Below are 11,796 nucleotides of genomic sequence, written 5' to 3'. Positions count from 1 at the left end.
AGATACCAAAATGGAAAAAAGCCTCCTCTTCACTGGTAAACTCTATCTCAATATAAAACCTCAAGATATGAGAAAAAAACATCAGGTCAGCGCAACAAAACAACACACTTAAAAAAAGACTTCCATTCAACATTCACTCATCCTTCGGGAGGAAGAGGAGAAGAGAAGATGTTAACTATGTGCTCAGAGCTCAGCCAGGTTTCTTCCCATCTTTCTTGACTGCCTATAAAAATCTCTTCCCACAAGGGCACTTTCCAATCAAACCACCTTAAAATGAAATCCACCTAATTGGTAAAATGTACCAGTTACATCTGACAGTTCAACAATCTGTTCATAGGAACTCCTCACAAAGAGCCTAAGAACAAAAGAGCGTTGTGTTTGGTAACTTGCGACTCTAGCTGTTCAGATGCAACCCAGATGGGAAAATACGCTTCCACAGGAAGTGATGAAGGGCCGTTCTTCACGTCAAAATTTCATCGTAAGAATTTCATCCAATTTTCATTTTACGTTTGGTTTAAACAAAGTTTTCCACACTTGAAAAATTACTTTATGCTTAAGCCTATATTCTAAATCTTTCAATCCCCCTGAATTTAAGTCGCAAAGTCTAGTTAATTTGCATTTTTCTTCAAATTCCACATTTCCTATTCTTAAAATCCTTACTCTGTACATTCACTTACAAAAAGAGAGACTAAAGCAAGGGTAAATGAATGAACAGAATTAAGGTCTACAGGTACAAAAAGTACAGCTGCTTTTGGAAACAAGAGGTCTCTGCAATAAGTGTTTCCTGCCTGAGATTCTGTCTGTAGCATCAGCAAGACCAGAAATGCACTGGGTCACCATTCGGCACAGAGTCGCCTTGAGATAAGGAGACTCTACCATGAATAACATTCCAAGGGCTTCTGGTGACAGAAATCACAAAGTGGGGCACATATTATATAGGGTGTTCAAGCCCACAAGGCAATCACACATGGATAGAGGGAGACCTCCAAGTGCTGCTCTGCCTTCCCACGGACAATACCCTATGGTGCACACACCAAAGTGCGCACACGGCATCCACAAAGGAAAAACAAATTATATTTCCCAAGCCACGGTGTAGTTTACCTTATCAAAACCATCTCTGGAAGATGGCCTTGGACAGACAAGATGATAAAGCAATCGATTTTTAATACTAAATAATGACTGGCTAGACAGTAGGGACTCTAAAATAAGAGTCTGTCTTTTCTTTCAGCAGCATTTCTTGCAAATAAATCAAGTAAATATGTTTGAATGCACAATTTATTACACTGCTTCAATCCATCTTCATTTTTCAAAGTCAGTAACTATCGGTTTAAAATTTCCTCTACTTATATTCTTTTTTTCCATGTGTTTAGAACATGTTTAATAAGAATAAAAAAATAAAATGGTATTTGTTCAGGAATTTTATTTGAAAACGGTGTTTTAGATGGATGAATATGAAAATGTGCTTACCTCATCCCATTCTAAAAGGTAGTTGGTGATTTTTGAACCATTGTCAATTGGTGCCTAAAAAATAATAATAAAAAGAGATTAGAGAAAGTTGTTCACAGACAAAAGTTATGAGCCACCCATTTGGTTCAAATACAATGTCTATGCCAGTGCTATGCTACAACCCTTGATAGCTCCTGCATTTCTGTGGTCAAACGTTATCATAAACCAGTTTTAATATAATTCACCTAGGGAGAGAACCCTCACTCTTAAGAAATCATCTCCATAAAGAGCCAAACCTACCTTCCCCACCACCTCTACCCTTTACATCCATATGGTCCCCTACTTCCTCTTTTAAGAGACAACTTTAATTTTAAAGGTAGAGGAGAAAAAAAGGCAGCTTAGAAACACAGGCACTGCTTGGGGTCTGGAGGGATAGAGCTAACCCAGTTAGGTTCAGGCAAGAATCTTTATTTTTGTAACGTCTCCCATACAGGTTGTTTGGTTGGTTTTTTGTTTGTTTGTTTAGTGCTTAAGTTAGAAAGCCTAGTGTGGCACTGAGATTTCTCCCCTTTTTAAACAAACATGAGGACAAATGGGATCCGCTAGACTACTAGGGACTATTAGCCCTTCACATGTTAGCAAAAAGAAGCTTCATCATTTGCTTTTCTTCTAAAAGCATGCTGAGATCTGCTTCACCGAGAAGAAGATGTAGGGAGGCAACCAGAAAGAGCAAGACCTATCTCTCATTTCAAAATCACATTTGAGCTTTGCTCCTCCCCGGGAAAGAACAAGAGCCCCACAAACTGCAGTGTCTTGCCTCTAGCAAAAGGCAGCCTGGTCACCAGAGCTGTTCTGAAACCCAAATCACCTGTTTGTCATGTGTGGTCTGATGTTAGTTACTTAATATCAATGTTTAGTTTCTTGTTCCAAGAATGGATGTGTGTAATAAGTAGTTGGGGGAATATATGTAAATCAACCTGGTCTTACAGGAAGTACTCAGTAAACAGCAGCTGTTGCTTTATTATTGTTAATAAAACATCATCAGGGGCTCAGTAAATAGTAGTTAAATTAATAAAGAAACACTTCTCCCTCTCCGTTCCTTCCTTCTTCGTTCTGAGTCCTCAGACCTAGATTTCAGGTGAGTGTTATATGTTCTATTGAACTGCAATTTCAGGTTTTTATGGGCTCAGTTTGAGAGACAGGACAGGGATACATTTAAAGTTCTAAATAATGGATAAAGTCAAAGTTTTAATGAGAACCCATTTCAAAGAAAAGAATTACATTTATAATGGCTCATAAGCCTCTGGAGAAACCTGTTCTTTAGTAGTTTCTTTTATGATATCCTGACCCACCACCAAGTCTCTAATTTATGGGAACACCAAATATGGTTTTCATTTCACCCTCTTTAATGTTGCTGACTAACAAGAAGATATTAGAAGATCCTGAGCTGTGCCTTTGTGGACTTCAAGGGCAAGTAGGCAGCCAGAGCATGGTCCCTCTGTCCTCCTGCTCCCAGCTAGAGCATCATGATCAAGAAATCTGTTTTAAGGACAGTTAAATAAAAACTGAACTAAATTCAGAACTCTCAAGTTTGTACATGACTGACTGAAACAAGAGTATGTTTCTGATTCATAATTAAATAAAGGGAGAAAGAAAATGTGGAAAACTTTCTTCCTAATAAAAAAAGCTTTCTCTTCAAGTTGCTGGTCTGCCTGAGACATAAACTTCATTAAGTTTTAAGCAGAGTATATATATCAGTGATTCCCAACTTTAGGTTTATAAGACCCTGGGGTCCCTCTGGTATTCCTCAGAAGATTTCTTATATTTTCCAAACCAAATAAATTTGAATTCTTTTCTTAAAGATACATTTATTTACATATATATGTATACATAAATATAGAACACGTTTTTAAAAAGATGTATATGCTCCAAGGAATTAAACAATGATGACCAGTTGGGTGTTAAAACTCTGAAAAGGTGGGGAATCACTGACCTGCATGATCCCTGGAAGCCAGGAAGGAAAATAAAATAGTTCAGATTCTAAGCCAGTTTAAACTTTGCCTTTGTCTGAATAACACACTCAGTATTGGCTACTGGTAATGAGAATGCAGCTGCCCACAGGAGAGAGGCCTGGAGAAGCCCATGCTCAACTGCTAACCGCCACTCTCAATCGTTTTCATCAACTTCCTAGATAAATCTGACCCTCTGGTACAGGAACAAAAAGATAAAATACTTCACCAATAATGGATCTCTCTAGTCATCTTATTTCTTTCATATATTAGTGTTCTCTCCAAATACCATAAATATTATCTCTACTTCTACAAACTTTACATTTTAAACTATATTTTAAAATATCCATATAAAGAAATAGTTACTATAGAGACTGATAACAATCTATTTTCTTGCAAACATACAAGTATGACTAATAAGCTAAAAATACACATTAAGGACCTCTCTTTGGCAAGAGTTATTTGTAGCTTAGTAAATTGTATTTCATGAAAACTACTATAAAATTTGGACTTTTAAGAAAAATTAGTAATCCTGACTGATCTAAGCCCTAATTAGTAAAAATTAATGAAGTCTTAATGTAGTTTAGAACACTAAACATCTGAGGCAGTTTTAAATACTAAACATTTCAGAGTCACCACTACAGAGCCATGAACTTACTTCATCTTTAGATGTTTACAAAAACTTTTTACTGAAGTCCTCATATGTTTGTTGAAATGAATTAAACCATTAGAAAGTGATGAAATTTAGGTATCATAAGTATTTATATCACTTAGGAGGTACTACTAATGATCCTAAGAGATTTATCAAATTCCCCTGCAAAGAAAGCTAAAGCTTGGTTTTGCAGAGTTCCCTCCCAACACTTTTTATAGACACAGCAATGCTTGATATCACGATAATTTGTTTCACATGGTTACTATGAAGAAAACCACATACCATCACCAAATTAAAATAGCGCTAAATACATGTTTCAGATGGCTGTAGACTTCAGACCATCCCCAACACTTTGAGCTACCCACCTTCCACTGCAAAGTTAGTGAACTTTTGCTTCTGTGTGCCAGCTTAGGTGGGAAGGGGCACTCGGGTGCGCAGCTGTGGGTGGTGAAGCTAACTGGCTCAGAGCAGGCTCCCTTTACGGAATTGTACATGGCATACACCCTGAAAACAGAACAGACAAGTACAGTCAGTCAGTGGCACGCGCGGCCCATCACAGAAGACCAGAGTTTTTCTCTCTGCTTTCCTCCAGGCTCTCCATAGAGGAACTTCTTCCGTAGTGCACACCATGCCTCTTGTTCTCTGCTGGTCTTGTCCTGACTTCACTCTGGTCAGCAGGTCCAGAAGGAATCACCCCAGCACGGCAGCTGCCTACATGTGCTCTCTCCTTTAGTTAAAGATGAGAACTGTCCAGCTCCATTTAAGATAGGCAGGGTCTACTGACTGGAAAAGACTATGCTAAATAAGAAAATATCCGTAATCTCTGGAAAGGTCTACCAAATATACCTTCTAAAAACCAACAAATCACTCTCCAGTTGACTTTGTCTGTACAAAGGCTAAAAGTAAAGAGTTGGGTAAAAAGGGACAAGAAGTAGTGATGAGAGTCCAGAGACTGGAGAGGCAGCATGAAGTACCAAAAACAGGGGCATCTATTGAACTGTTTATAACATGTTTAGGTAGAAATATGGATGTTTCATACACAGAAACATGGTTGCTACTGCCAACTGCATTAATCTGTACTTCAACAAAAACAACATTCAGGTAGTTTTCCATGCAAACATTCAACTCCTGCACCTGGCGTCAAAATTAAAGATGTGCACTCTGCACATTAAACACCTGTCTCAACACAGAACATATGTGCCCAGTATCCCCAGAGAAGCTGTGAAGAAAAAGCATGGAACGTGCTATTATAAAACTACTCCTTTCAAACAGCATAAAATAGGATTACATTGGTTTTTATCATCCTCCTTTCTATGAGTCTATTTTTTTTATATAGGGCATTCAAAAAATTTGAAAACATACTTTTAAAAAGACAACAAAGAAATCTTTGCTGCCTAAAAAAGATGTAAGGATTAAGTTATTCAGAGTTGGGAAGTACTTATCAAGACCTTAATTCTTCTAATAACCTTTTATGAATTCCCACTAAAGATGGAAGAAAACTCTAGAGGGGTGAAGTAAATTTCTCACAGCTTCACAACTAGAAAGTTGGATCAACTGTATTCAGCTGTGGAAGTCTGACTGCTACAGTGTATTGCCTGTTGTGCTTACTCATGCTGCAATCCATGTTTCTCTAAATACCCACAATCTATTTCCCCTCATTCTGCTTGATGAACATAAACAGCAGTGAAAGATAACATTATGGATAATAGGTCCTAATTAGGTGTGTGATCCACAAAGTCCTTTCACCCTAAAGTCCATCGCAAAAGATTTATAGAGATTAAGCAAAAGTACTGAGACATATTAGTAAAATTCTAAAAGGTAGATCTGTATTCTCCATCTGATGGCTTATTAGTTACATCTGACCTAAGATATGGGGGGACCCCACTATATAGTGCTTTTAAATGTTAGAGTAGCCAATGAATTAAAGGTAACAATCACCACAAAGGAGACAAGTGGACATTAGGCATTCCTAATGAAAGATCATGCCACTATCTATGAAATCCTTGAGAGAAAAACTGATCCTGTAGCTGATGAAGCTTTCTCAACACTTTACAGGAAACATGGAGAGAACATATTGAGCAACACTACAGGAATACAAGCAGCCTAATTCACACTGAAGAAATTTTATAGAAACCAAAAAAAGTCCAACAAATAATTGCAAAGGGAGGAAAAATCACCGATAGAGGGAAAACCTATAGATTAAAAGAAATTTGCAAGGCCTAAGCCAAACAGAATATTCACACCATGTTTGAATTCCAAGTACAACAAACTAAAGGAAAAAAAAAAGTTTATTTTTAGGACAGTTGAAGAAATGAGAACAGTCTTTGGATTTTAAAGACATTAAGAAATTTATCATTTTTGTTTAAGATGGGTGTGTGATAATAGTAATGTGGTTTACAATACGCCTAGATTTCATTTCAAAATAACTGTGGGGGAGGGGGAAGGGAGGATATCAAGGAAATAAGAAGTTGGGTGATGGGTATATGACAGTTCATAAAACCATTGTTTTCGACTATATCTAAAATTTTCTGAAATAAAAAGTTAAAAATTAAGCCAACACTGAAAAACATCCTGGAGATCTCTCATTTTAAAAAAAGGAACCTCTGGCTTCTCTTAAAAACTAGAAATCCTAGCAACACTGAGCTGCACAATAGCATGGCAGTAATTAGACAAAGCTGAAAGCAGCTCCCCCTTCAGACGGGGACAGCTCACCACTCCCTACTTCTCCTCAGCACTGAGATAGCTTTTCCTTGGCCTTTCACCCAATCTACTTTACTCACTTAAGGTTCCCAAGGAGGTATCTCAGTTTGCAATCACTAGGCATTTGCAGACTACACTCTCACAGACCAGTTTCTAAATGTTGACAAAAATAGCTGACATCAAAAATCTATCCAGGTAATAGGGCAGAGGAAAAGGAGGTAGGGCAAGGGCCTGCAAAGTACTATCCAAATGCAGTTAGTTATCTGGGGAGATACAGAGGCAGTCAAATTTGCTCTTTTAAATGAGATTCTTGGAGTCAGAAATACATACTTATTAGGCCAGAGAAACAGGACTGATGGGAACTCCTGGAAGTCAGGATGGGAGGATGGCAGCAGGGATTAAAAAAGATAGCAGAAGTAAAAATTTGAGGTAGTTGAAGTTGGACAGTTGTATGGGCCACAGGGAGTTATTTTCCTTGTCTTTAACCTCAAAGTATGTTATAGTTTGTTTAAATTAGGAGTCAATGTTTAGCACTTATAAATGTCTGTCCACAAAGAAGATCCATTTTCTATGATGACATAAATGTGCTGCATACAGCACCTAAAATTTGACATGATGTTTATCTCACGATTACATCTACCAATTAAAACTGTTCCGTAAATGGATAGTAACTAATGGTGATAATCAGCTCCATTTTTACTAATAACATTTACAATAAAGAAAATACTCTGGAAATGTTTTATTTTCAAGAATGTTGCAATAATGTTTTCACATGATGGTGATGTGTTTTCTCTAAATAGCATTATGTGATAGGAAGATTTGTAGAGTAGGATTCGTTTCTTTGGTTAAATAAATCAGCAGATAGTTCAGTTCTTTTATATTTATTTAAGCAAATACATTTTTCTAACAATATAATTAATCTTGTGTTGGGTTTTCACATTTGTTTCAGTTTAAATACTGACTAAATGCTTTTGAAACAGGTGCTCCAAGAATTTCATAAATTTGCTTCCAACTTCTTCCAGCACATCTGCAACATGCTAGGAACCACAGTTGCTGGTCAATAACATCTATTTCATAACTCTGCACTGAGCTGGTCAACCATATTTTTAGAAATGTTTCATCACATAATTTTTCTGGGAAATGTTATTACATGATATCATCTCTGGGCAACTTCTTTGCCAAACTGTTTATGCCAATGACTGGAAAACTGCTTCAAACTTTGTCATGAAATTGCCGTCCATTCCATCACTCAAATTCCTGATTATCTAATCATTGATAAAAATATAACTTCTTGACTCCCACAGTAAAGTGGTTATTTCAATGCCAGTATTAATTATACAACTACCAGGTAAAAAAGGAATATGCTTTTCTTTGTATATTTGTATATTTATTTGTATAAATAAGTGAATATATAAAAATATTTATATATAAAAATATATATAATTTATATATATAATTTATATATAAAATATATAGAAATATTTATATATAAAGTATTTATATATAAAAATATTTATATATTCACTTATTTCTACAAATAAATATACAATAACATTTACAATAACATTTACATACTTCTGTATAAGTATATAAAAATAATATTTATTTATGTATATATGTATGTATGTGTATTGGATTTTTCTCATTTCTCCTCAGCACATGCGTGCATGTGCACACATACACACAACCTTTCTCTCCTGTGCGCACATATACGAGACTTTCTTCAGTGGTTTTATACAGTATATAACATAATGCCTTTTATGAAAGCACTGAATAAACATACTTTGATAATTATAAATTGTTCCTTTTTAAAGATTCAAACATTAAACCAAAAAGAGCAATCTATGTAAGTACTGGGTAACAAATATAAAAGTAATAAAAATTTAACCCAAGACCCAACACCTAAGTTTTGCAAATCAGCCTTATAAAGAATTATTATTTTCCTCAATCACTAGGAGAAAACAAAAAAAGAATGGTTGAATAGACGTATAAGCACAAAAAAATTCATAGCAAAAAGGAAAAAAATAAAATTGTAACCTTAAGTGTCTGAGGATATAATATTCCATGTGGAATTTGGCCTAAACGGCATGTGACAAATGCCAATCTAAACAGCCACAGACACACACATGACCTGCAGCACTATCTCAAGGATGCCACTGTCTCTTAATAAATTATTCCTAAACAGTGAGGTGATGGCAAGAAGAAGTCAAGAGCTGTTCCTGCCTAGGAACTGATGCCAAGCACCCGACAGCTCAATGACAGGACTCCATGATTGAGACTGCTGCTTTAAAAAGGTTTACACACTCACACAATACTAACATGAGGGAGGAAAAAGTTGAAAACGAGAAAAAGCATCAAATAAAGATATCGAGCAAACAATGTGAAGGGGCTAGAATCAGAAGAGTAAAATCAAAAGCAACAAGGAATATAAAAAAAACAAAAGCCCTAGCTGAGACCTCAGTAAATGTTTTGAGAAAGAAATCTTTCACTATACTGAGTAATTTGAATGGAGACTTCTGCATGCCTTAATCGAAATGTGTAATATTAAGAACTGGAAGTAAAATGCAGCACTGCTAAAATAAATATGCTCATTTTCACCACCGGCTTCACAGACATCCACCAGGGCAACACTTTCTAAACTGGTAATGTATAAACAAATGAAAATGGCAATGAATGTAAGTGCTCATTTTGCAGCTATACAGAAATGGAATTCTTTTGTAGCTTCTGTTATGGACATTTAGTGAGGAAATTATGTCCACACAGCCTTTGAGGCCTTATAGGTGACTATTACATTTAAAACTACATTTGAAGATACTGTGTTTGATGAAAGCTTACATTCCTGGAACTGAGACGTTGAGAATGTTAATTCAACAGCATCATAAAGAGAGATTTTGCTTCTCTTTGTCAGTGCCAAGTATGGTATATCTTTATCCCAATAAAATAGTGAGTGATATGGTCAAACTATGCACAGGTTCAAGGAACCTGCATCATGAAGTCCTTTTTATTTTCAGAGTGTGAAAAGCCTACAACACCCTTGAAAAAATAAAATAAAAATACAACATTTATACACTTTATAAGTTTATAATAGATTTGCACATATATTTCATTTGCTCTCATACCATCTTTTTGAGGTTGGTATCATTGTTATCTTCATTTTACGAATGAGACAGCAAGGCCATCGGTGTTTAAATGGCTTGCCTAAGCACACACGTTTATACTAAGTGACTGAGCCATAAACTCCAAATTCCAAGATCTTATGTATCATGCTGCCTTGCCAAAGCAATTCAAGGCAGAGGAAGCTAAATCTGAGTTTTAAGTGTTAACGTTCTTCTCTAGCTTGAAAAATGAAAGAATGTATAAGGAAAGAGAATGAATAATAAATGATCTATATGGCCTATGGACTAGGTATAGCAAAAAGACTAAAATTTGGACTGTAGACATTTTATTCTTAGTTGAGAAATTTTTTAAATACTAAAAAAGATCACGAATTTTCTTTCTCATTGGCAGGCAGAAAACTGGACCAAATATAATAGCTGATGGTGCCTCAGGCTGCATATGCGTGGTATCACACATGTGTCATATATGTCACAGTGCGGGGTCCCAGATGTGTCAAGAGATAATCCACATCCAAGCCCTCTAGATGGTATCCACCTCATGCTCCTACTCCTTTTGGGGGACCCGTTAATATACCTTTTATCTGCCCAGAAGTTCAAGGTATTCATAAGATATGGCAGTAAAAAAAAATGATGAGCAATTGTCCTTGAGATTTACTCTTTGTAAGAGGAGTTAAAAAGAAATGAAGGGAAACAACAGACAGGATGGTAAATAAAAGGCCAACTCTTTATGACTTTTAAATTTGTTTAAGCAGATATTGTCAGCTTGTGAATGAACAGGAAATTAATGAAATAAACCTTCAGTAAAGCAACAACAATAAACTGTTAAAAGATAGAAAAAAGGAAACATGTTAACAATGACTGATGGAGAACATTTATATGGAGCCCTATTTTTCTGGTTCGTTGTTAAATCGACCATTTGACAGAATGATTAAACTATTTCTATTATCATCTGAGCTCACAAATTATACAAATCTTTCTGCTTCTACAGGCTATGTGAAAAGTTCAATATGTTTGGACTAAAATTAACGATTCAAGATCTAAAAGTTTTGATTTAAACAGGAAGAGATGGTTCCAAAGGATTTCATCTAAACACTACAATAACTAAGCAGATGTACATTTTATGACTGAATAGATAAGACCTTGCTCTTTTATGAGTTGCTTTAAACTTAGTTTTAAAACACCTGTGCAGCTAATAAGATAGTATAACCTGAGTACACCCCTACTTTCCTATCTTTCTTACTGAGAAAATTGTGGCATAGGGATTCTGTGGTTGACCAAAGTTAAAACAGTCAATTCATGGCAGGCCAAACTAGAAATCAAGCCTCCTGATAATTAATATATACTCTTCCTATTAGGGAAGCCTGCATCCACTCCATCACAAAGGAACATGTGGTGTGAATTAACCTTTGGAAAGTGTAATAGTGGATGTTATCTTAATGCTTTCAATTTCATTACATAATCATTATATTCACATTTAATAAAGAAAGGAGAATGTTGTATATACTATTAGATAAAATTACAATTTCTGGTCAATTTAAAAGTTAAATAAAATTTTTAGTTAAAATTGAAATTTAAAAAATGTTAATGGATCACATTCAGAAATCCGCTTATTTACAAATGAATGGATGAATGTATATTTAAATAATCGGATGAGCTTTGTAAAAATCCAGGTAATACTGTCCTCTTCATAGGTCTGTGGTTGGCGGCGTTTCTTTCTAAGATTAGCTAGCTCTACCTTCCAGAGTGGTCACAGCAGAGATTCCAGAAAAAACACAGTAAGATTTCAGACTATCTATCAGACTATATAAGTTCACTGTTTTTGCTAAATTGGGTTATTCTTGTCAGAGATAATTTGATATCTGCATTTTTTGTC

General features: G+C 35.6%; 1 protein-coding gene across 5 annotated transcripts in view; it reads right to left on the bottom strand.

Moving 5' to 3' along the window:
- FNDC3B (fibronectin type III domain containing 3B) overlaps nt 1–11,796 on the bottom strand; it is a 296,648-nt gene that overhangs the window by 71,822 nt on the left and 213,030 nt on the right. For all 5 annotated transcript variants that reach the window (XM_039865044.1, XM_039865045.1, XM_039865042.1 and 2 more), the window contains 2 exons: nt 4,473–4,611; nt 1,468–1,521 (listed from right to left, as the gene is read on the bottom strand). In XM_039865044.1, the coding sequence (XP_039720978.1) occupies nt 1,468–1,521; nt 4,473–4,611 (193 nt within the window). The remainder of the gene's footprint in view (nt 1–1,467; nt 1,522–4,472; nt 4,612–11,796) is intronic.

Source organism: Pteropus medius, unplaced genomic scaffold, assembly GCF_902729225.1.
Source record: "Pteropus medius unplaced genomic scaffold, Ma_sr-lr_union100, whole genome shotgun sequence".
NCBI lineage: Eukaryota > Metazoa > Chordata > Mammalia > Chiroptera > Pteropodidae > Pteropus > Pteropus medius.
The sequence above is the reverse complement of the archived record's forward strand: the minus strand, read 5'-3'. Positions and strand labels throughout refer to the sequence as shown.